The sequence below is a fragment of the Heptranchias perlo genome, chromosome 28 (genome assembly GCF_035084215.1).
Source record: "Heptranchias perlo isolate sHepPer1 chromosome 28, sHepPer1.hap1, whole genome shotgun sequence".
In the NCBI taxonomy this organism is placed as follows: Eukaryota; Metazoa; Chordata; class Chondrichthyes; order Hexanchiformes; family Hexanchidae; genus Heptranchias; species Heptranchias perlo.
Window position 1 is genome coordinate 2863878 of NC_090352.1, and position 26244 is coordinate 2890121.

At 44.6% G+C, this 26244-nt stretch overlaps 2 protein-coding genes across 3 annotated transcripts in view; one reads left to right on the plus strand and one right to left on the minus strand.

Annotated features, from left to right (window-relative positions):
- rabep1 (rabaptin, RAB GTPase binding effector protein 1) overlaps positions 1–4728 on the plus strand; it is a 124919-nt gene extending 120191 nt beyond the window's left edge. For both annotated transcript variants that reach the window (XM_068007915.1, XM_068007917.1), the window contains exon 18: positions 2150–4728. In XM_068007915.1, coding sequence (XP_067864016.1) covers positions 2150–2251 — 102 coding nt within the window. In that variant the 3' untranslated portion in view covers positions 2252–4728. The remainder of the gene's footprint in view (positions 1–2149) is intronic.
- Positions 4729–8865: 4137 nt separating this feature from the next.
- LOC137344777 (aurora kinase C-like) lies at positions 8866–25881 on the minus strand. Its single transcript, XM_068007918.1, has 8 exons — positions 25383–25881; positions 25146–25287; positions 19312–19372; positions 17861–18049; positions 16542–16680; positions 13375–13523; positions 12396–12570; positions 8866–9525 (listed from the first exon to the last, which is right to left on the minus strand). Exons 1-8 carry the CDS (start codon positions 25431–25433, stop codon positions 9349–9351), a joined length of 1083 nt encoding a protein of 360 aa, XP_067864019.1. The 5' UTR covers positions 25434–25881; the 3' UTR covers positions 8866–9348.
- Between the last annotated feature and the right edge of the window lie 363 nt (positions 25882–26244).

A 26244-nucleotide genomic window follows, 5' to 3' on the forward strand; every position in this document is an offset into this window, starting at 1 on the left:
CAGTGGCTGGAGTCATACCTAGCACAAAGGAAGATGGTAGTGGTTGTTGGAGGCCAATCATCTCAGCCCCAGGACATTGCTGCAGGAGTTCCTCAGGGCAGTGTCCTAGGCCCAACCATCTTCAGCTGCTTCATCAATGACCTTCCCTCCATCATAAAGTCAGAAATGGGGATGTTCGCTGATGATTGCACAGTGTTCAGTTCCATTCGCAACCTCTCAAATAATGAAGCAGTCCGAGCCCGCATGCAGCAAGATCTGGACAACATCCAGGCTTGGGCTGATAAGTGGCAAGTAACATTCGCGCCAGACAAGTGCCAGGCAATGACCATCTCCAACAAGAGAGAGTCTAACCACCTCCCCTTGACATTCAACGGCATTACCATCGCCGAATCCCCCACCATCAACATCCTGGGGGTCACCATTGACCAGAAACTTAACTGGACCAGCCATATAAATACTGTGGCTACAAGAGCAGGTCAGAGGCTGGGTATTCTGCGGTGAGTGACTCACCTCCTGATTCCCCAAAGCCTTTCTACCATCTACAAGGTACAAGGCACAAGTCAGGAGTGTGATGGAATACTCTCCACTTGCCTGGCTGAGTGCTGCTCCAACAACACTCAAGAAGCTCAACACCATCCAGTACAAAGCAGCCCACTTGATTGGCACCCCATCCACCACCCTAAACATTCACTCCCTTCACCACTGGCGCACAGTGGCTGCAGTGTGTACCATCCACAGGATGCACTGCAGCAACTCGCCAAGGCTTCTTCGACAGCACCTCCCAAACCCGCAACCTCTACCACCTAGAAGGACAAAAGCAGCAGGCACAAGGGAACAACACCACCTGCACGTTCCCCTCCAAGTCACACACCATCCCGACTTGGAAATATATCGCCGTTCCTTCATCGTCGCTGGGTCAAAATGAACCTATCCCCACTAGGATGGGGAGGAGGAAAGCTGCAATTCACTCCACGTGATATCAAGAAACAGCTGAGTGCACTGGATACAGCAAAGGCTATGGGCCCAAACAACATCCCGGCTGTAGTGCTGAAGACTTGTGCTCGATGGCTGGTCCAGTTAAGTTTCTGGTCAATGGTGACCCCCAGGATGTTGATGGTGGGGGATTCGGCGATGGTAATGCCGTTGAATGTCAAGGGGAGGTGGTTAGACTCTCTCTTGTTGGAGATGGTCATTGCCTGGCACTTGTCTGGCGTGAATGTTACTTGCCACTTATCAGCCCAAGCCTGGATGTTGTCCAGATCTTGCTGCATGCGGGCTCGGACTGCTTCATTATTTGAGAGGTTGCGAATGGAACTGAACACTGTGCAATCATCAGCGAACATCCCCATTTCTGACTTTATGATGGAGGGAAGGTCATTGATGAAGCAGCTGAAGATGGCTGGGCCTAGGACAAGGACACTACCCTGAGGAACTCCTGCAGCAATGTCCTGGGGCTGAGATGATTGGCCTCCAACAACCACTACCATCTTCCTTACCGAACAGCACTGTGGGAGAACCTTCACCACACAGACTGCAGCGGTTCAAGAAGGCGGCTCACCACCACCACCTTCTCAAGGGCAATTAGGGAAGGGCAATAAATGCCGGCCTCGCCAGCGACGCCCACATCCCATGAACGAATAAAAAAAGAAAAAAGATGTGGTCGTGTTGCCCCAGATCGTTATCCAGTCACCCTTGGTAAAAATGATGCCTCCCACAATCGACTAGCCTAATACTCGAACATGAAGAATGACCACCTGGGTGAGGCACTGTCGTACCGTATCCAGCAAGGGCCCACGCTTTCAGAAAAAGAGGGGAGAATTTTTTTATGGAGCTGAGGGTGGGAATATAAATTAGAACTCTGCCTACTAAATACTGGTTGCAGACATGGTTCCTGATTTCAGCTCTTCCCCTGTGCCAGTGTAATGAGCATTAATGGTCTTGTACAAACACAGTGAGTCATAAATTGACAAATGCAAACAAGGCCGCTGACAAATTATTGAATGATTGCTTTGAGGTTTGGTTGATGTAAATAAACTAACTGCACCCTGTCATGTTTGTGCTTGCAGTTACCAAGAAGTCTGTCTGTCAGACTTTTTAGTGGGAGCGCAGTGTAAATCTCCAATAGTCATTTCCTTTCCCCCCCCAATAGGTGCAGCTGGAGCGGATTCGTCAGGCGGAATCTCTCGAGAACGTCCGTGTAATCCTGAACGACACGAAACTGACAGATATTAACCAGCTCCCAGAGACATGACGGTAAACCCTGGAGATTTCGAGGCTACAACGGTTTTTACTCGACCAGACACTTGTCTTTGTAGAAACATGTTAATTCTTATTTAACTCTGAGGGAGCAGAGCCCATGGATTAATAGAGCGCAGTAATTGAGGTGTAAATGTTTCTAGATTGACTTTGTACAGGGCGCCTGACTGCAGTTAGAGATTCCCATCCCAAGTGAAATTGCAACAGGGGAACACTACTGAAATTTTAAATTTAACACATATGATGGGAAGAGATCACCTTGAGTTTATACCGTGCTTAAACTTCGATAAATCATTGATACAAGAATTCCCACTCTTGCTGGAGTAAACATATCTAATCTATTGCTCTGCTATTCATACCATTGATTTAGTCCTTTTCCTGTGTGTTTTATGTACATACACTAAAGCAGCATCAGACAGTCGAAACTTTTAGCTCATTCTTTTACATGTGAAATTTAAATGTTTAGCACTCTCAGAAGTGTGAACATTTTGGTTTAACTAGTCTGATTTATTTTTTTAAGTGGCACTGATGCCAGATTCTGCTTGTCTTCCCGCAATCCTGCTAACTCTGCTCGCCATCAGTCAAAGCTTGATTAGAATCTGTATTTATTGTACTTGCAATCCCTGACAATGTTGCATCGCTCTCACCTGTAGCGAGCTGTATATACTGTAACTCGCTGCAATACAAGTTAAATGAAACGGGAAAAAAAATACCACCTTTGCTGGCCTTCATTGACTAAAAATTGCTTGCTATAGAGAAACAATTGATCCTATTTTTTTTAATTATTTAAAAAAAAAAGGACTTTTGGTCGACCAGTTTTAAATTTGTTAATTATATTTCTCTATTCGTTACATTTTCAAAAAAAATGCGTTCTGAAATTTATATTGTAACGAAATATCACCAGTTGAAACCATCCTAGGGCTGTAGAATTGTTGCAGTTCAGCTGGTTACGCTGAGAATATAGTTGATGTCTAAAGGTATGAAGCTGTTTTATGATGGGATGTAAAATAATAATGTCATCTTACTTCATTGAGCCCTTCCTTACTATTTTTGGAGAAGAGTAAAGCATCTCTTCAGTGAAACTGGAAGTTTGGAGTAATTGAATCAGAACACTTGGACTGTCCTGCAGATTTTATACACTCATTGTCTTGGTTCTTTATGTACATGAGAGCTAATGTAATAGTTTCTAACACTTCTTATCTGGTCGCGTTTAAAAGGAAAGGTTTAGGCAATTAAAGTTTGAACCTCAACCAACACCTGTCCAAGGATTTGGTATGCACGGTCACCTGTTAGCTTGGACTCCGATTAATATACGTGCCCTGAACATTCAATTTGAACTGCAGCACAATAAGGAAAGCTACTGAACTTTTTACTTTTAGCAACAATGCAGTATTCTGAGAGTCGGTGACTTCACGCCACTAGCTGGGAACAGCTGTTTAAGTGTGGTGCTGGATTTGCTGTGTCTGGGCTAAAACATTCTAGAATTGTAAGCGGTTAGAGATCACGGCACAGAATGGCATTGTAAAATAAGTATTGGTAATGTTTAGAAATGGCATGAAATCATCCATTTTGCTTTCACAGCAGAGAGTATCGGCAGCAGTGAATGCCGATAAATGAGGTTGCACATAATCTCGTTGAATCATGGTGTGAGGTTCTGGGGAGAGGTGAAGGGAACAATAGGCTGATCCGTGAAAGATGGTTTGCAATTTCAAACGCATTTTGAACAAAACAAGGAAGGCATTTTATTCCCCCCCAAAATATTTGTAGAAGATGGATGTTTATTTAAGGAAATAATTATGCATTGTTTTAACACTTGTATACATGAACTTCTCCTTTAAGCCTTTTAAAATTGAACACTTACCATAACTTCAAACTCTCTACTCAGTGTCCCTCAGCACTCGCTTTAAATAGAAACATGGTACAGTATTAAAAGCATGACGCTTCAGTCCTTTCCATTGCAGCCCCGATTTAAACTTGGTGTATATGTGACCTGACTGGCTAGTGGAACCGGAAGATGCTTTCTGCAGTTTTTTTTAATATATGTATATATATTAATAGTTCCTCTTACATGAATTGACTTTAAAGCTTTGATTAGCCATGGTTGATTTAGCAATATCTAAATCCTGGTGACTAAGTACAGTACAAGAAAGCAGAGGTAAGGGGTAATGTGTTTCATGTGTTCCCTTGTCCAGTGTTGGGACTTTCATGTGCAGTTTCCCTTTATAATAGCATGTCTGTATTTATTTAGTCCAGTGGTGTAACCACATTTTAACTGCCTACGCCTCCCAATAAGAAGTTCCTCAGGCACTATGATAGCAGAGCCATGTCTTACTGACACAAGCCATCAGTGTCCTGTGCAAGTGTGGATGTACAATTCTGCTGTTTACAGATTTAAAATGTAACCAATTTAACTATACTGAAGGTGTCTTTATGAAGAAAATGTTTAAATAAAATAAAAGCTGCTGGAGTAAACTGTGTTGTGTGTTTGTAGTGTGATGTATAAAACAATAAAGCACTTCATCCTGCCTTCAGATCACTTCCGTTTGATAAAAGCAGTAGTCAGTCAGCTGGTCTGCAGTTGCTTTCCTTCTGAGCTTGTTTGTAATGCTGCCTTTCTACTTATGCTATGTTACTAATACTGGGACCTTGCTACTGTGAAATTCATAATTTTATCCTGACTGGTGTGTGGATTTTAGACTCTGATTTAGCTGACTGCTGCAGCAGATTCCTCTCTGATTGAATGAATGGTGCTGAGTTCTGCTGCCTACTAAGCGGAGCCAGAGCCAAGACCAGAGCACCCTGGGGGGGGGTGGGGGAAGAGAAAGGTCGAGAGAGCAATTGTGATAGGGGATTCTATAGTTAAGGGAGCAGACAGGCGCTTCTGCGGCTGCAAACGTGATTCCAGGATGGTATGTTGCATCCCTGGTGCCAGGGTCATAGATGTCACTGAGCGGCTGCAGGACATTCAGAAGGGGGGAGGGTGAACAGCCAGAGGTCATGGTACATATCGGTACCAATGACATAGGTAAAAAGAGGGATGAGGTCTTGCAAGCAGAATATAAGGAGTTAGGAAATAAGTTTTAAAAAGCAGGACTTTAAGGGTAGTAATCACAGGATTACTCCCAGTGCCACGTGCTAGTGAGTATAGGAATAGGAGAATAGACCAGATGAATGTGTGGCTGGAGGGTTGGTGCAGGACAACATCCAGGCTTGGGCTCATAAGTGGCAAGTAACATTTGTGCCAGACAATGACCATTTCCAACAAGAGAGAGAGTCGAACCACTTCCTCTTGACATTCAACAGCATTACCATCGCTGAATCCCCCACTAACATCCTGGGGGTCACTATTGACCAGAAACTTAACTGGACCAGCCATATAAATACTGTGGCTACAAGAGCAGGGCAGAGGCTGGGTATTCTGCGGCGAGTGACTCACCACCTGACTCCCCAAAGCCTTTCCACCATCTACGAGGCACAAGTCAGGAGTGTGATGGAATACTCTCCACTTGCCTGGATGAGTGCAGCTCCAACAACACTCAAGAAGCTCAACCCCAACCAGAGTTTAGAAGGTTAAAGGGTGATCTGATCAAAGTTTAAGATATTAAGGGGAACAGATAGGGTGGATAGAGAGAAACTGTTTCTGCTGGTTGGGAATTCTAGGACTAGGGGGCGGAGGAGGGGGGGTTCTGTTCCGGGAGTAGGCATATCCTAGGCCATTGTGCCTTCTCTATGCCCAGGAACACCACCAACGTGCACTCTTTCCTGTCGAAAGCTTGGAGAATGCGGAGTGATAATCGTAGCAAGTTGTCACTGGTGGTGCTTCCTCTCCTGAACCCAGTTTGCACTAAGTTGAAGAAGTCAGTGTTGTGGGAAGTGGTTTCAAGCATCTTGGGAAGTAGTCCAGCCTTGGCGTAGATGTCAGCTGACACAACCATCAGGGACCTCACTGAGCATATGTTTGGTGATGCCACCCTCGCCTGGGGCTTTCGCATGCTGCTTAGTCTCAAGAGTTCAGCAGCGGTAGTTGGCTGGGCCAAGGGTTGCCCAGAGAAGAGGGTAGCCGATATCACAAACAAGACAACGATCAACAGATCAGTTAAGAAATTGAAAAGCAACTCCTTTTAAGGGACGGCTGGACGTGACTGGAACGCTATAAATAAATAAATACCTTAAGCTTTCCTTCACAATTCGTAGAGAGACAAGAACGAAAGAATCGACAACAGTTACGTTCTCGAGCCAAAGTGAAAGCGAATAATATAGTTTATTTCTCTGTGTGACTGTTGCTTAAGACATTGAATGTATCAAGATTTGGTTGAACTCAAGATTATTTGCAACCAAATTGGTGTCAAGTCCAAGAACCTTACAGATGGAATGGTCCATTTCCTTTCCACACTGCTGTCAAATTCCTTGTGTTTGGTTTGGACAGAGGTTATTGTTGAACTCTGAATTCACTCAGCTGGTGTCAGTACACTTTTTCTCTCTACAGCCACAGGGCAGAACCAGCTGATGCCAGAATAGTTTGGGATCTTGCTCTTTTGAAGTGGTCACTGTTGTAATATAGGAAAGGTGGCAGCCAATTTGTGCACATCAAGGTCCCACAAACAGCAGTGTGATGACCAGATAATGTTTTTAGTGATGTTGGTTATGGGATAAAATATTGGCCAGGACAACAGGGAGAACACCCTGCTCTTTGAATAGTGTTATGGGATCTTTTCCATTCACCTGAGGGGGCAGATGGAGCCTTGTTTTAATCAGTGCAGCACTCCACTAGAGGCCAGCCTAGATTATGTACTCAAGACTCGAGTAGGGCTTGAACCCACGACCTTTGGAATTGGGCAGAGAATTCAGTGAGAACAGAACTGTCACTCCCCATATCTTCCCTGACCCATAGGTCTAAGCACTTGCAGGCCACAGCTGGTGTTACAATGGTAAAGTCAAGCACATCATGGGAGGTGAAGGTGCTGCTGCAATAAGTGAATTCTGGGTGATTTAGACCAGAGGGAGCACCAATGGAAGGGGAGGGGGGAGGGGTCTTAACAGTTTTCAGCCTGGTTCTACTCTTACCTGAATCTCCAGCACTGGCTTCTCTTCCCACTCCCACAGTTACCCTGAGTTCCTCAAGGATCTATCCTTGGCCCCTTCTAGTTCCCATCTACATTAGCTGCCCCTCAGCACCATCATCCACACGTAGGTTGACGATACCCAGCTCGACCACACCACCACCTCTCTCAACCCCGCCCACTGCCTCTTGTCAAACTGCCTCTCCGACTTCCTGTCTTGGATGAACAGACATTTCCACCAATTAAAGATTGGTAAGATAGAAGTCATTATCATCTGACGCTGCCACAGACTCTGCTCCGTAGCCACCAATTCCATCCCCCATCCAGGCCATTCTCAGGCTGAACCAGACTCTTTGCAACCTGGGTGTCGCTTCTGACCCCATATTTTTCTTTAAATGGTAAAGATAGGAACTGTGGTGGTCCATGTACACAAAACCGCTAAAATGTAAGTGGTCAGGTACAAAACAATCAAAAAGGCTAATGGAACTTCAGCCTTTATAACTAGAGGCCAGAATATAAAGGGGAGGAAGTTTTGCTATTGCTATACAAAGCCCTGGTTAGACCACATCTGGAGTACTGTGTACAATTCTGGGCACCATACCTTAGAAAGGATATATTGGCCTTGGAAGGAGTGCAGTGCAGATTCACCAGAACTCCCAGGGTTAATTATGAGATTATATAAACTTGTATTTCCCTGTAATATAGAAGGTTATGAGGTTTTCAGGATTTTGAAACTTTTTCCACTGTCTAAGACAAGGACACAGTCTTAAAATCAGAGCCAGGCTATGCAGGAGAGAAGTTAGGAAACACTTCACACAAAAGGTGGTAGAAGTGTGAAACTCCCACAGAAACCAGTAAATACTAGCTTAATTAATCATTTTAAAATCAGATTGATAGATTTTTGCTGGCCAAGGGTATTAAGGATTATGGAGCCAAGGTGGGTGGATACAGATCAGCCATGATCTCATTGTTTGGCAGAAGACCAAAGACCACCTACTTCTTCCAAATACAAAAACTTATTTAAAAGGCTAATGGAATATTAGCCTTTATCTCTAGGGGGCTATAAAAGGACTGGAAGTTATACTCAAGTTGCATAAAACTCTGGTTATCTGGAGCACTACATTCAGTTCTGGGCACCACACCTCGGGAAGGAAAGAAACAGATTCACCAGAATGGGTTAAATTATGACAGATTGAATTGACCAGACTTGTGTTCCTTTGAATATAGAATATTATGGAGCGATTAATTGCAGTGTTTATGATTAAAGGATTTGACAGAGTAGAGAGAAACTACTAACATGGTCTCAGTTACGGGTTACACAGGGAGAATGCGACCACATTTGCAGAATTATAAACTGAGCACAAAACCAACCTTTGAAGTTATTACCACTTTCCTTCACGCTGCAAGTCCAGCTCTAACCTATGTTCAGGAGAGCTCATGTAACAGGCATGCACACTGTCACTACGACCCTATACCAAGAAGCCCAGCTCATTCCTTCATGTGCAAGTACTTTCAGCAGTATTGCAGAGACGATTACAAAGGCAAGTCATTTCAGGACTTGAAACTATCTTTATTTTCAAATGAACAGCAGAAAGTAGTTAAAATATGGTGCCTGCTTTGAGCAGGCAGTGCCATAGCCATGCCTATAGCTTTTAACTAAAAACATTGACACCGCTGAAGTGATTCAGAATTACAAACAATTTCTGAGACTAAATAAACAATTCATAAAATAGTTAAACTCCACCAGATATGATGGAGTCGGTTCCATTGGTAAAGATTACTGACCAATACTGAAGTATTGGTCAAGAGAACATGATTTACAACAGAGTGCTCAGACACTCGACAGCCAAGATAAGGGTCAAAATCCTGAATATGAAATAGAAACTGAACATATCAACACAAAGGACAGAGTTCCAACAGCTTACAAGACAACAGAAACAGCCAGGAGCACATACAATATTATATACCTGGAGCTTACTAATTGCAGGTCTTATATACAAGTCAATGATCCTCAGGGCCAGTGAGGTGGACCTTAGTTCTCCCCTCTGGCTGTACATCCAGGTGGAAGGAGCCTGCGGGAATTGGATTTCACCCATGGATGTTCAATCACGTCCTTAAGGGGAAGTCTCAGTATTGGACTATGTCGAAGCAATTGGCTGATTAGACTCTTGGCACCGTCTGACATGCTGGCTTGAAACTGGATATCAACCTGAAAGGAAGAGTTAACGATACATTAGTACTGTGTTTGTAATGGGCAATTGAAAGGAAATACCAAACTAGCCTTACCGATGATAGCTTATAAGATGGTTACCCATCACAATTTAGACCATTGTGGATTCAGAGGTGGGAGCACAGTGGTATACAGTCAGGAGGGAGTGGCCCTGGGAGTCCTCAACATTGACTCCGGATCCCATGAAGTCTCATGGCATCAGATCAAACATGGGCAAGGAAATCTCCTTCTGATTACCACCTACCGCCTTCCCTCAGCTGATGAATCAGTATTCCTCCATGTTGAGCACCACTTGGAGGAAACACTGAGGGTAGCAAGGGTACAGAATGTACTCTGAGTGGGGGACTTCAATGTCCATCACCAAGAGTAGCTCGGTAGCACCACTACTGACTGAGCTGGCAGAGTCCTGAAGGACATAGCTGCCAGACTGGGCCTGTGGCAGGTGGTGAAAGAAGCAACATGAGGGAAAAAACCTACTTGACCTCGTCCTCATCAATCTACCTGTCGCAAATGCCATCTGTCCATGACAGTATTGGTAGGAGTGACCACTGCAGAGTCCTTGTGGAGACAAAGTCCCATCTTCACACTGAGGACATCATCCAATGTGTTGTGTGGCACTACCACCATGCTAAATGTGATAAATTCAGAACTGATCTAGCAGCTCAAAACTGGACATCCATGAGGCGCTGTGGGCCTGTCTTCCACACAATCTGTAACCTCATGGCCAAGCATATCCCTCATTATACCATTACCATCAAGCCAGGGGATCAACCCTGGCTCAATGAGGGGAGTAGATGAGCATGCCAGGAGCAAAACCCAATTAGGGTTAGGGTTACCTTAAAAAAATGGTGCCAACCTGGCGAAGCTACCACACAGGACTACATGCATGCTAAACCGCGGAAGCAGCATGCTATAGACAGAGCTAAGCGATTCCACAACCAACGGATCAGATCAAAGCTCTGAGCCCTGCCACTTTCAGTCGTGAATGGTGGTGGACAATTAAACTAACGGGAGGAGGTGGTTCCGTGAACATCCCCATCCTTAGGTGATGGCAGAGCCCAGCACGTGAGTGCAAAAGACAAGGCTGAAACGCTTGCAACCATCAGCCAGAAGTGCCAAGTGGATGATTCATCTCAGCCTCCTGCTGAGATCCCAACCATCACAGAAGCCAGTCTTCAGCCAATTCAATTCACTCCACCTGATATCAAGAAACGGCTGAGTGCACTGGATACAGCAAAAGCTATGGGCCCCTACAACATCCTGGCTGTAGTGCTGAAGACTTGTGCTCCAGAACTAGCTGCGCCTCTAGACAAACTGTTCAAGTACAGCTACAACACTGGCATCTATCCTGACAAAGTGGAAAATTACCCAGGTGTGTCCTGTCCACAAAAAGCGGGACAAATCCAATCCGACCAATTACCAGCAAAGTGATGGGAGGTGTCGTCGACAGTGCTATCAAGCGGCACTTACTCACAAATAACCTGCTCACCAATGCTCAGTTTTGTTTCTGCCAGGACCACTCGGCTCCAGGCCTCATTACAGCCTTGGTCTAAACATGATTCCAGCGGTGAGGGGACAGTGACTGCCCTTGACATCAAGCAGCACCTGACTGAGTGCGGCATCAAGGAGCCCTAGTAAAACTGAAGTCAATGAGAATCACGGGGAAAACTCTCCAGTGGCTGGAGTCATACCTAGCACAAAGGAAGATGGTAGTGGTTGTTGGAGGCCAATCAACTAGGCTCCAGGACATTGCTGCAGGAGTTCCTCAGGGCAGTGTCCTAGACCCAACTATCTTCAGCTGCTTCAATGATCTTCCCTCCATCATAAAGTCAGAAGTGGGAATGTTTGCTTATGATTGCAGTGTTCAGTTCCATTCGCAACCCCTTAGATAATGAAGCAGTCCATGCCCGCATGCAGCAAGGCCTAGACAACATCCAAGCTTGGATTGATAAGTGGCAAGTTACATTCGCACCAGACACGTGCCAGGCAATGATCATCTCCAACAAGAGAGAGCCTAACCACCTCCCCTTGACATTCAACAGCATTACCATCACCAGATCCCCCACCATCACTATCCTGGAGGTTACCATTAATCAGAAACTTAACTGGACCAGCCACGCAAACACTGTGGCTACAAGAGCAGGTCAGAGGCTGGGTATTCTGCAGTGAGTGATTCACTTCCTGACTCCCCAAAGCCTTTCCACCATTTACAAGGCACAAGTCAGGAGTGTGAAGAAATACTCTCCACTTTCCTGGATGAGTGCAGCTCCAACAACACTCAAGAAGCTCAACACCATCCAGGACAAAAGCAGCCCAATTGATTGGCACTCCATCCAACACCGGCGCACTGTGGCTGCAGTGTGTACCATCTACAGGATGCACAACAGCAACTCGCCAAGGCTTCTTCGGCAGCACCTCCCAAACCCGCGACCTCTACCACCTAGAAGGACAAGGGCAGCAGCACATGGGAACACCACCACCTGCACGCTCCCCTCCAAGTCACACACCATCCCGACTTGGAAAATTATCGCCGATCCTTCATCGTCGCTGGGTCAAAATCCTGGAACTCCCTACCAAACAGCACTGTGGGAGAACCTTCACCACACGGACTGCAGCGGTTCAAGAAGGCAGCTCACCACCACCTTCTCAAGAGCAATTAGGGATGGGCAGTAAATGCTAGCCTCGCCAGTGACGCCCACATCCCATGAACAATTTTTTTTTAAAAGAGCATCGGCTCACTACTTTTTAAAAAGGTATTGCACTACAGCCTCACTGGGCACAGGTTCCCAAGGGGCAGGCCAGGGCTCTTTTTTAAAAACAAAAACTCAATTCTAACTGCAACTGCTCACCTTACAGATCTTCCTATAAGTCTCCTGGTGAGATTCAGATTCGAACGGAGGTTTTCCTACCAGGAATTCGTAGCACAGAACTCCCAGGCACCACAAGTCCACTTTCTCATCATGCATCCGCCCTTCAATCATTTCTGGAGGTAGGTAATCCAAAGTACCACACAAAGTCTTCCTTCTGCAGGGATTTGAATTACAGTATTAGGTTTTATCTGACCTGTTATAACCTGACAGCATGGAGATAGAATTTTTTAAAAGAAGACATAGAACTTTCAAAGCATTGACACCAGTAAGACCCAATGTCTGGTTAACTGTGAAATATGGCAGTGTAAAGATTACTGAACCCCTGGTGTGAGGAGGCAACTGGCATAGACTGATTTTCCCATATCCACCATATCACTTTGCTGAGCAAAGAAAGCTTCAGATGTGCTTTCACCATGGGCTGATCCAGATCAAAATAGGTACACTTAAATCCCTTCCTAGACCTACTGCTATGCTTCTGGCAGCAAGCAGGAGTGGAAGTGAAGGGAGTTGGCAAGGGCGCAGGGATTTTGAGGGAATTCCAGATGGTGTGGGCTTAACGAAAAGCCGATGGTACAGCAGAGAACAAGTAGACCTGTGCATGGCCAGAGGAGATCGCAGTGGTAGTCTGGGGCAGAGCTCAGAGAGGATTTGAACATGAGGATGAAGATATTTCAATCATTGGGATACAGGAGCCCAGCAGAGCTTGGCAAGCACAGGGATAATGGAGATGCAGGATTGTATATAAAAGAGAAGACGACAAGGGCAGTAGTTAGGAACACAATGTCGTTTTGTGCCCAAAGCTCTCTTCAATTTGTCCTTTTCCTAGCCAAAGCCACAAAAAGTAAGTTTTAATCCAATAGGTTTGATTCTCGCTGATCCCAGACGGGAGTAAAATGACAATTAGAAGTTTACTGTACTTTTACAAACAGGCTGTTCAAAAATGAAGATTCTGACAAACCTGGAAGACGGAGCATGCACAGACCACCCGAAGTCAGCGATTTTCAGCTCCCCACGCAGGCCCAGCAGCAGGTTCTCTGGTTTGATGTCTCTGTGAATCACCTTCTTTAAATGACAATACTGCAGTGCATCAGCCAGCTCTAAAATGTACTGCAGTATTCAAAGAAAAAAAAACATTCAGCATCACTCCACTTTCTGCTCTTTAAAGCCAACAAGAAATAAGCTTTTAAAAAATGGCCAAACTAAGTTAGGAACACAATGCAGTCCAGATACAACATCAGGGCCAGTGTCAAATTCAGCCATTGTATGGAAAACAATTTACATAAGGAGTTGGATTTGAGAGTGTTAGTAATTTGGTGAATAAAGTACAGTATAAGTTAAAGCTACTGGCTCCTGTACAGCATTAAAGAAAATGTAATGGGCTTCAGTCAGAAGCAGTGTGTAAAATTTCTACAGGAGACACTCTCTCATGGAAGAGGACAACAAACACATTCCTCGGTCCATCATAACAGTCACCTAAACCATAAGAGTAGGAGTAGGCCATTTGGCCCCTCGAGCCTGCTCTGCCATTTAATGAGATCATGGCTGATCTGATTTTTACCTTAACTCCACTTTCCCGCCTTTTCCCCATATCCTTTGACTCTCTTGCTGATCAAAAATTTATGTAACTCAGCCTTGAATGTATTCAATGACTCAGCCTCCACAGCTTTTTGGGGTAAAGAATTCCAAAGATTCACGACCCTCTGGGAGAAGAAATTCCTCCTCATTTCCGTCTTAAACGGGCGACCCCTTATTCTGAGACTATGCCCCCTAGTTTTAGATTCCCCCATGATGGGTAACATCCTCCCTATCGAGTCCCCTCAGAATCTTGTATGTTTCAATAAGATCTCCTCATTCTTCTAAACTCCAATTAGTATAGACCCAACCTGTTCAATCTTTCCTCATAAGACAACCTTTCCATACTTGGAATCAACCCAGTGAACCTTCTCTGAACTGCCTCCAATGCAAGTATATCCTTCCTTAAATAAGGGTACCAGAATAGTACGCAGTACTCCAGGTGTGGTCTCACCAGCACCCTGTACAGTTGTAGCATGGCTTCCCTGCTTTTATACTCCATCCCCCTAGAAATAAAGGCCAATATTCCATTTGCCTTCCGGATTACCTGCTGCACCTGTATGTTGACTTTGTGTTTCATGTACGAGGGCACCCAGATCCCTCTGTACCGCAGTATTTTGTAGTATTTCTCCATTCAAATAACATTTTGCTTTTTATTTTTCCTCCCAAAGTGGATGACTTCACATTTTCCCCACATTATATTCCATCTGCCAAATTTTTGCCCATTCACCTAACCAGTCATTATCCCTTGGCAGACACTGTCCTCCTCGCAACTTGCTTTTCCACCTATCTTTGTGTCAGCAGCAAATTTGGCCACAATACACTCTGTTCCTTCATCCAAGTCATTGATATATATTGTAAATAGTTGAGGCCCCAGCACTGATCCTTGCAACACCCCACTAGTTACAGATTGCCATTTTGAAAATGACCCTTTTATCCCAACTCTTAATTAGCCAATCCTCCATCCATGCCAGTATATCACCCCCAACACCATGAGCTCTTATTTTGTACAGTAGCCTTTTATGTGGAACCTTGTCAAATGCCTTTTGGAAATGCAAATATACTGCATCCATTGGTTCCCCTTTATCCATCCTGCCCATTACTTCCTCAAATTTGTCAGACACGATTTCCCTTTCATAAAAACACGTTGACTCTCCTTGATTATGTTATGAGTCGTTAAATGTCCTACTACTACTTGCTTAATAATGGATTCTAGCATTTTCCCAATGACAGATGTTAGGCTAACTGATCTATAATTACCTGCTTTCTGTCTCACTCCTTTCTTGAATAGGGGTGTTATGTTTGCGGTTTTCCAATCCGCTGGGATCTTTCCAGAATCTCGTGAATTCTGGAAGATTACAGCCAATCCATCCACTATCTCTGTAGCCACTTCCTTTAAGACCCTCGGATGCAAGCCATCATCGTCCTGGGGTCTTTAGAACCATTAGTTTACCTAGTACTTTTTCTTTAGTGATGTTTTTAGTTCCACCCTCCCCTTTGCCCCTTGATTATCTACTATTATTATGATATTAGTGTCTTCTACTGTGAAGGCAGATACAAAATATCCAATCAATTCCTCTGCCATTTCCTTGTTTTCCATTATGTCCCCAATCTCACCCTCTAAGGGACCAATGTTTACTCTAGCTACCCTCTTCCTTTTTATATACTTGTAGAAGCTTTTACTGTCAGTTTTTATATTTCTTTTTAGTTTACTCTCAATTTATTTTCTCCCTCTATTATTCTTTTAGTCCTCCTTTGCTAGTTTTTAAAGTTTTCCCAATCTTCGGGCTTACCAGTAATCTTTGTCACGTTGTATGCTTTTTCTTCTCACCATTACGAACTTTATTGATCTAACAAGCCAGTTGCACTTTGCAATTAGATTTTGGGCACTATATATCATCTTAATTCAATTGATCTGTTTTTTTTAAAAAAGCAGTAAATTACCACTTTCCCATGCTATTTATGTTCCTCAATTTAAATTAATAGATAATCTGAAATTTAACAGAAAAAACATTGAATTATCAGGAGTGGACCGTAGAATGAATGAGATTACCAATAAATAATTTAAATACCCAATGAAACAACATGGTGCGCTGAGGAATTACAGAAATCCCAGCTAATTCAGCAGTTTAACAGGACAGGCCTGAATACAGCTCTCATAATAAACAAACAGCCCTTCACAAACATCTTCTCAAAGCTGGATGGGAACTGGCCGTGTTCTGCAGACTGCAGACAGCATTTACACGACAGCTACCGATCTCAGGCTGATGGCTGCAGTACGAGGTCAGGCCCAGACAAGCCTGCAATTCCTCACATGCAATCTCACCTACTGCAGAATAGGCACTTCACAGGGAGACGTTAGAAGCCAGTCACCTCCAGTCACTGGTGCTTGTTCGCTCCCAGCAACTGACTAATCAGTGACATTTGTGGAGGTTACAGAAGGTGCAAAACAGAAGACAACACAGATAGGATAGAAATAATGATGCCAGAACAGAATTAACCATAAGTTTACATTTCGTAATGAATGTAAATCATTTATTGATCCTCACTCACCGTGGCACTCCTCTGTTCATTGAAGCAACCACATTTCTGCAGCTCTTTGTACAGCTCTCCTCGAGGCGCGTATTCCAACATTAGGTAAATTCTTGTCCGGTCGAAGAAATAGTTGTAAAGCCTCAAGATATTTGGATGCCTGAAATAATAAAAAGAGTGCAATGAACAACCACCCACCGCAGGTCGCAGATGGGATTCACTAGTCAGTTCACTGTGGATCAATTTCTGTCGAGATTGTGAAACAAACTTACTCAGGTGATAAGAGTATTTGGGCAAAACTTTTTTTTGGCTGATTTTAGGGGAAGGGAGTTTGCACTTAGATGCAATGAAACACTTACTCAGTGTTCAGTAACTCTACCTGAAAAAAAGCATATCACTCAGCAGGCAATCTGATTTTCCCCACTTCTCATAAACCCTTGCAGTTGTCAAGTGAAACTATTGAGGTTTGTGCTGGGAACTGGAGAGAGGCTGCCCAAATTCTCACGATGCCTACAGCTAACGGGCATTTTTGACCCATTATTTTGAACTGGATTCAAAGCCAAGCCCCAGAAATGGAAGGACAGCATTCTAATTCACTACACTCCAGTTCCTAGTAAGGCGATTGATTTCTATTCCTGTCCAAAAAGGAATTTACAATATAAGCAGACAAGATACTGGGATTTGGTGCTCCTTTGAAGTGTAATATGAAACAATGACTGCAGCCCAGTAATGGGTTTCAACACTCACTGCATTATGTGCCTGTCCCAGACTCCTGATTCACCTAGCCTTTAGGGAAGGATTGTACCGGTGTTTGGCTGATCAAAGGCGATGGGACATTTCATGATGTGCAGCGTTTGATGTAAAGTTCTCTTCCTTTTGAAGAGAGAGCAAAACAAGCACCATCAGACAATGACCTGTGCTCCATTCACCCTCTGTTCTGAATGAGGCCATGCAAGAAGACATTGGAATGAACAAGAATTATTTCCTCATGGAGTCCAGAACGGGGGGGGCATAACCTTAAAATTAGAGCTAGGCCGTTCAGGGATGATGTCAGAAAGCATTTCTTCACACAAAGGATAGTGGAAACCTGAAACACTCTCCCCCAAAAAGCTGTTGTTAGGTAAGGGTATTATGGGATATAGAACCAAGGTGTGTAGATGAAGTTACGATACAGATCAGCCACGATCTAACTGAATGACTGAACAGGCTGGAGGGGCTGAATGGCCTACTCCTGTTCCCATTATCCCAAAAAGCACTTGTGAAACAAAAGAGAGAAAATTATTTCTCCAGGAAGGAGTGGATATTTAAGCAACAGGCTTAAACAACAGACACTGACTTACTTGAGGTGAGACTGAATTTCAATCTCTCTTCGAAGTTGATGCTCTACACCCTCTTTCTCCAGCTGGGACTTGAAAAGCACTTTCAGTGCCACGATAAACTTTGTTTCCCGATCACGAGCCATGTACACATTTCCAAATTTGCCTTTTCCAAGTGGGCGCCCGATGTCAAAGTTGTCAATGGACCAATTCCTGATTTCAGAAACATTCCTTTAGTCTGTATGTAGATCTAAAGCTCAAACTCACAGACTCAGATTGCAACAGAGAATAAAAGAAATGAAGTGGCAGTAAAATAAAAGCAAGGATCAAACAGGGGAAGCAGTACATTTTTAAATACAGTTCCTGCATTTCTGGGGATTTTTTTTTAATGTATGGGCAGAACTTGGCTTTTTATGGTTTAAAACTCCAGAAGGTTTTGATTTGGTTATCTACGGAGACCTGGTGTTACATGACATACAAGAGTGTCAGGACTGCTGCAGATAGTCAATAGCCCTTTCCTATTCTGCAGTACACTGGATCTACAGGAGTGCCTGTATCTTCTGACTGTCTCTTATATTCTGACTGAAGCCATAGAGTGAAAATTTCAACGAACTGCATCAACGTACGAGCTTTAAAAGCAACTGCTCTTTAACATGCTCCATGGAGAGGCAGCAACATCACTGATTAATGGTCACAATGTGTTTAATGCAATGATATACTTCTTTTTAATAATAAATGAAAGACAATTCCTCATGGGCGTAAAACTGAAGCATAGTAACCACACCCCGCCTCCCCCCCAACTCCAATAATGTTTGTTATCACCCAGAAAATTGAAAGGAGCAGGGGAATCAAAGCAAACTACTTGCTTTTTCTAGGGGTGAAAATTGACAGAAGTCACTTAAAAGAGCTCCAAACAACTGGCTCAAGGGGCAGACCGATCTGACCAAGCGCCTACTTGTCTCATCTCATTTAGACCCATCTGCCACATGATGCCCAATCCTAATGGCCGTCCATAAACAGGAATGGATCGTGGCTCCCAGTTGCTAAAAGCAGTATATACATGAGTCATAAAGTAGAAGGTCCCGTCTTTAACTCCCAATTTGTGTTAATTGATCTCGGCACTTTTGGCCTTGCAAGAGGAAAATTAGCGTGGGATCCCACCCCTGCATCGCTATTCAAAAGACACCCTGCTGGGGGGAAAATATAGCAGACCTCCTGTGGCATTGCTTAGTGAGTCAGACAACATGCTGAGTGACAGGAAGTAAGTGCGACACTTACAGGAAGTGCATGCTATATGCAAGAAACTGCCTTTCACATCCTTAGGATGTCCCAAAGTGATTCATAGCCAATCAATTACTTTTTGAAGTGCAGTAACTGTTGATCTACAGATCGAACAAAGATTAATTAACCACAACTACCACCCCCCCCCCAAAAAAATGCAGAATTGGCACATTGAACAAATGAAAAACACTTACTGAACTAACTGCTGCTGGCTTTCTGGTTCTGCCACTACACTTTGAACTCCAGATCCTAGAGCTGCAGAAAAGATTTAAACCACATACATGGGGTCAATTTCTATTTAGCACTTGTTTAAAAAGGACACTGACAATCTGTGGCACAATAAGCTCATTTCAGTTTTCAAAAATTATTGGATTTCAACATTAAGTCATGGAAAAGATTACCTGCCATGTAGGATGGTCTTTGTTCCTTGACAGTGTAATATATTAATAAGGAGCTTGGAATCCCCTTATTTCCATGACATCCCCTCCTCAGCAGTGAAGGGGTCTGATACTACTGACAGAGTTGCCCCCCCGACTGTAGGATGCAGAAAAGATCAAACACCGTGCAATATGGCAAGTCACATGATGCACGGCTGGTGGTGCCTGCCAAAACCAAACGGGGGTTCTCAGAGTAGCAACAGAGGTCCGTGCAAAGGTTTCATGTGATGGCCCAAGCTAGCAAAAGGTCTTAGCCAGCTTGTGCCAATCTAAACCATCAAAGTAGCATCAGCAGTGTCCGACTGCCTCTTACAGAATATAGTGAGCGTGGAAGGTCTTTTCTTAAGAGGACCAGATAGTGTGGGGCCGATTTGTCTCATTACTGTGCAGGTGGCACATGCTTTAGACAATCCAAGACCGGATGAACCTCTTGAATTATCTTGTACAGTATTTTCTCCTGCAAGAACATACACTGCAAGCAGTCAGAATGGGCATAGGCCAAGAAACATCAGCAAATATTGCATTCAATTGGGTTATGTTTTGGAAAGAAGCAAGCACAGAAACTTATTGTGTCAGTCTGCAACAGTAAAAGTGTAGCCGCAATGCTTAAAATGATTAATATTGCCAGAGGTAGGAATGAATGGGATTACAATTCACGTGCCTGATGATTACCTATGCTAAGCTGATTGTACACTGTATGTAGGCAGGGCTTCATAAGACTGAAGGATGTTGAGAAACAGAATGGCCAAAAGAAACACTTAATATTTTTAAATCTAAAACTATTAATTTGAAAAAAATGGAAGCGTCAATAGGTAGTTTAAAATAAATGACAGCCGTGCAGAAAATAATTTGAGCGGTGTCACAGGAGGACTTGACACACAGTTTTACCTGTGACAAGCTGGAACAATCATTCCAACACATACTTCATGGGAAGCTAAGTATTATTTGGGCCAATGCCACCCTTGCACCATTTGGCAGCATGGTGTGATCACATCAAGACAGTCATGGTGGTAATCACTTCTCACATGGTTTCTCCACAATATGGACCCAGGCCTGCCTTATACCAGCACTGCCTGAAGGATGCTGGCTGAAAAGCAGTCACTTACAGTTACCAAGTTAGATGTCTAAAGCTTCCCCCACTCCAATTCAAGAAAAAAAAAATGACACCGGCTTGACAGACATTTTCAGCAACTCAACCTCAGAACCGAACACATTAAATTAGACATACAAATCAGGATAGTGTAGCCCGAAAAAGCTCTACTCAATGCACCCAGCTCTTGCACCCAAATGAGTTTTACATTCACCAATGTTGATGTTCTGAGACTATCGTGGATAGCACGGTCAGTGAGGTGGTCACACTACAGATAAAGATTACGCAGGCAGAAAGGAAATGGGTGACCGCCAGGCAGAGTAAAAGGACTAGGCAGGTAGAGCAGGAGTCCCCTGGGGCCATCTCCCTCTCAAACAGATATTCTGCTTTGGATACTATTGGGGGAGATGGATTATCAGGGGAAAGCAGCAAGAGCCAAGTTCGGGGCACCACGGATGGCTCTGCTGCACAGGAGGGGAGGAAGAGAGTGGCAGGGCTATAGTGATCGGGGATTCAATTTTAAGGGGAACAGATAGGCGTTTCTGCGGCCGCAAACATGACTCCAGGATGGTATGTTGCCTCCCTGGTGCTAGGGTCAAGGATGTCGCGGAGCGGCTGCAGGGCATTCTGGAGGGGGAGGGTGAACAGCCAGTAGTCGTGGTCCATATTGGTACCAACGACATAGGTTTAAAAAAAAGGGATGAGGTCCTGCAAGGTGAATTTAAGGAGTTAGGAGATAAATTAAAAAGCAGGACTTCAAAGGTAGTGATCTCAGGATTACTACCGGTGCCACGTGCTAGTGAGTTTTGGAACAGGAGAATAGACAGGATGAATGCGTGGCTGCAGGGATGGTGTAGGAGGGAGGGATTTAGATTCCTGGGACCTTGGGACTGGTTCTGGGGAAGGTGGGACCTGTACAAGCGAGACGGGTTACACCCGAGCAGGACCGGGACCAATGTCCTTGCAGGGGTGTTTGCTAGTGCTGTTGGGGAAGGTTTAAACTAGAGTGGCAGGGGGGTGGGAACCTGAGCAGGGAGTAAAGTTGAGAGCAGCAAGAGAGGGGAAGACCCAGGGGAAATTTACAATACAAATAGTACGAACAGTTGTTCAAGAACAAGTGAAAGGGAAAAGCATAGAGCAGCGGAAAGAAAGTGTACTTTAGGCACTACAGATAAAGTAAAAACTAGAAGGTGTAAGGCGATTAATCCAGCATCAAAGCTGAAGGTCAGGCTAGGGTGTGTGGCCCAACTAAGAGTTCTATATACAAATGCACGGAGTATAAGGAATAAATTAAATGAACTACAGGTTCAAATTCAAATTGGAGGGTATGACATGATAGCTATTACGGTGACATGGCTGCAGGATGGTCAGGATTGGGAACTAAATATACCAGGTTATAAGGTCTACAGGAGAGATAGGGAAAATGGAAGAGGGGGAGGAGTAGCCTTAATGATTAGAGATGAAATCACTTCAATGATAAAGGGGGATATAACGAGAGGTAAGCAGCCACCAGAGACCTTATAGGTTGAATTGAGAAATAGGAAAGGATCTAAGACTATAGTGGGAGTTGTGTATAGGACCCCTGGCAGCAGCTCTGAAGTGCTAGATTGTATAAATGCAGAGATTAGACAAGCGTGTAAGAAAGGCATAGTGGTCTTAATGGGGGACTTTAACCTTCATATAGATTGGGAAAAGCAGACTAGCAACTGTCAGAAAGGTAGCGAATTTCTTGAGTGTGTCCGGGATAGTTTTCTACAGCAGTATGTCCTAGAGGCAACAAGGGGGCAAGCCATACTAGATTTAGTAATGAGTAATGAACCAGATTTAGTTAACGGCTTAACTGTGCGTGAACATCTATCTAATAGCAATCATAACATGATCGAGTTCAATGTAGTGTTTGAAAGGGAAAAAAATGAAAAAGCTGCTAAGATTCTAGACTTGGGCAAGGCCGACTTCAATGGGATGAGACAGAGACTGTCCACAGTAAACTGGGTAAATCTGTTAACGAGTAAAACGACTGATGATCAGTGGGAAATGTTTAAAGAAACATTTAACGTGATACAGAATCGGTTTATACCCGAGGGGCAAGAACTCTACTTGCCAAAAAAACAGCCATGGACAACTAAAGAGGTAAGGGACGGTAGAAGACATAAGGAAAGGGCATACAAAAAGGCAAAAAATGGCACAGATCCTGGCGAATGGGAAAGATACAAAGATCAACAAAGGGTCACAAAACACATAATAAGAGCTACAAAAAGAGTGTATGAAAAGAAACTCGCAAGGGATATCAAAACCAATACAAAGAACTTTTATAGTTATATTAGGAAAAAGAGGGTGGTCAGGAGCAGTGTTGGCCCCTTAAAAACTGAAAGTGGGGATACTGTCATTGAGAATGGGGAAATGGCGGACATGTTGAACAATTACTTTGCATCAGTATTTACAGTCGAAAAAGAGGATAGCATGCCGGAAATCCCAAGAAAACTAATATTGAATCGGGGACAGGGAATCGATAAAATTAACATAAGTAAAGCAACAGTAATGAAGAAAATAATAGCACTAAAGAGTGACAAATCCCCAAGACCAGATGGTTTCCATCCCAGGGTTTTAAAGGAAGTAGGTGAGCACATTGCGGATGCCCTAACTATAATCTTTCAAAGTTCTCTAGATTCAGGAACTGTCCCTCTAGATTGGTAAATTGCACATGTCACTCCGCTTTTTAAGAAAGGAGAGAGAGGGAAACCGGGGAATTATAGACCAGTTAGCCTAACATCTGTTGTGGGGAAAATGCTGGAGTCTATAATTAAGGATAGGGTGATTGAACACCAAGAATTTTCAGTTAATCAGAGAGAGCCAGCATAGATTTGTGAAAGATAGGTCATGCCTGACAAACCTCACTGAATTTTTTGAAGAGGTGACTAAAGTAGTGGACAGGGGACTGTCAATGGATGTTATTGATATGGATTTCCAGAAGGCATTTGATAAGGTCCCACATAAGAGACTGTTAGCTAAGATAGGAGCCCGTGGAATCGAGGGAAAAGTACGGACTTGGTTAGGAAGTTGGCTGAGCGAAAGGCGACAGAGAGTAGGGATAATGGGTAGGTACTCACATTGGCAGGATGTGACTGGTGGAGTCCCGCAGGGATCTGTCTTGGGGCCTCAATTATTCACAATATTTATTAACGATTTAGATGAAGGCATAGAACGTCTCATATCTAAGTTTGCTGATGACACAAAGATTGGTGGCATTGTAAGCAGTGTAGATGAAAACATAAAATTACAAAGGGATATTGATAGATTAGGTGAGTGGGCAAAACTGTGGCAAATGGAATTCAATATATACAAATGTATGGTCATCCACTTTGGATCAAAAAAGGATAGAACAGGGTACTTTCTAAATGGTAAAAAGTTAAAGACAGTGGACGTCCACAGGGACTTAGGGGTTCAGGTACATAGATCATTGAAGTGTCGTGAACAGGTGCAGAAAATAATCAAGAAGGCAAATGGAATGCTGGTGTTTATATCTAGAGGACTGGAGTACAAGGGGGCAGAAGTTATGCTGCAGCTATACAAAACCCTGGTTAGACCGCACCTGGAGTACTGTGAGCAGTTCTGGGCACTGCACCTTCGGAAGGACATATTGGCCTGGGGGGGCGGGTGGGGGAGTGCAGCGTAGGTTTACTAGAATGATACCCGGACTTCAAGGGTTAAGTTACAAGGAGAGATTACACAAATTGGGGTTGTATTCTCTGGAGTTTCGAAGGTTAAGGGGTGATCTGATCGAAGTTTATAAGATATTATGGGGAACAGATAGGGTGGATAGAGAGAAACTATTTCCGCTGGTTGGGGATTCTAGGAGTAGGGGGCACAGTCTAAAAATTAGAGCCAGACCTTTCAGGAGCGAGATTAGAAAACATTTCTGCACGCAAAGGGTGATCGAAGTTTGGAACTCTCTTCCGCAAACGGCAATTGATACTAGCTCAATTGCTAAATTTAAATCTGAGATAGATAGCTTTTTGGCAACCAAAGGTATTAAGGGATATGGGCCAAAGGCAGGTATATGGAGTTAGATCACAGATCAGCCATGATCTTATCAAATGGCAGAGCAGGCACGAGGGGCTGAATGGCCTACTCCTGTTCCTATGTTCTGCATCAAAAGCTGTTTTCTGTGCTTGAATTCAGATTGTAGTTTTGCCAGGTATGACCAATATCTTTATTCATAGTAGTACCAGGAAGTTAATACAGCTAAAAGGGGAGGGGGGGGGGGAAGGAAAGAAGAGCCCACAACAAAAAGACCACACATGGTCATCTGTGTTTAGACTTTCCTTACATTTAGTGCTCAGTCTCTCGTATATCCTGTTTTGATGTTGTGAATACAGCAGTGTTCCCTCGATAGCATCCCAATATTACTCAACCTCCTGAAGCCAGTGGGGATGTCCTCAGATCAGAAATAATTTATAGATTCAGCAAATGTTTGGGCCGTGAAGCAGCAATGTTATTGTACCTGTTGTTTGCGGTGTTACGATGGCACCTTTAGACATGTTTCTTAGGGACAAGAGGGAAGTCGATGATGCTGGAATGGAGGATCCGCTCAGCTGCTTCTTCAGAAAAGACTGTGGACGGAGCAACCTACTTGGTGTTAGTGGCTTTGGAAGCAATAGAAAAACATGGTCAGGAACCACCACCCTTCTGTTAATCCCCCCTTTGATCCCCGCCTCTCTGATCATCCCCCCTCTCTCACCTTCTTAGTGCTGCCCAGGCGCTGCGGGTCCCAATTCTCCTTCGTGGTCATTCCGTAACAAAGCGCCAGGCTCCCGCCGCACTCTATCCGGCCTGAAGTACCGGCGCTCGCCCGGTCACTCGGTTGGGTCGGCGGCCTGAGGTATCGGCGCTCGCCCGGTCACTCGGTTGGGTCGGCGGCCTGAGGTATCGGCGCTCGCCCGGTCACTCGGTGGGTCGGCGGCCTGAGGTACCGGCGCTCGGTCGGTCGGTCGATCGATCGGCGGCCTGCGGTACCGGCGCTCGGTCGGTCGGCGGCCTGAGGTACCGGCGCTCGGTCGATCGATCGGCGGCCTGAGGTACCGGCGCTCGGTCGATCGATCGGCGGCCTGAGGTACCGGCGCTCGGTCGATCGATCGGCGGCCTGAGGTACCGGCGCTCGCCCAGTCACTCGGTGGGTCGGCGGCCTGAGGGTCGCTCGCGCTCCGCTAACGGCTCCCGCTCACTCAGTTCAAACTGCGACGCCCGTTCGCTGATTGGCTCTTTGGGAAATCTAACAGCGCATGCGATTGGTAAATCCAGCAGCGCTGAGGATTGGTTGATTGAAAAAAACTAAACACATAGGATTGGCTGATTAACGAGTCCTGTGGCAGATATGATTGGCTCAGGGAAATGCAACAGCGCATGCGATTGGCAAATCCAACAGTGTCGGTGATTGGCTGATGGGCAGGCCCTGGGTTGCTATAGGGACTGCAGGGGACTGACATGGATGAGTTGGGCCATGGCCCCAGGGTAGGGCCGCCGTTGGGCTCAGGCTGCGTTAAAACAGTGCCCCCCCCCCCCCCCCGGGTATATGCGGACCCGGACCCGGTGTGAAGGGTGAT

Coding starts and splice junctions, on each gene's coding strand:
- LOC137344777 (XM_068007918.1), bottom strand. CDS start 25,433: ATGACCACGAAGGAGAATTGGGACCCGCAGCGCCTGGGCAGCACTAAG. Junction 18,050..19,311: donor AGCCAGCAGCAGTTAGTTCA/GTAAGTGTTTTT, acceptor TTCTGAAATCAG/GAATTGGTCCATTGACAACT. Junction 13,524..16,541: donor ATGAACAGAGGAGTGCCACG/GTGAGTGAGGAT, acceptor TGAATACTGCAG/TACATTTTAGAGCTGGCTGA.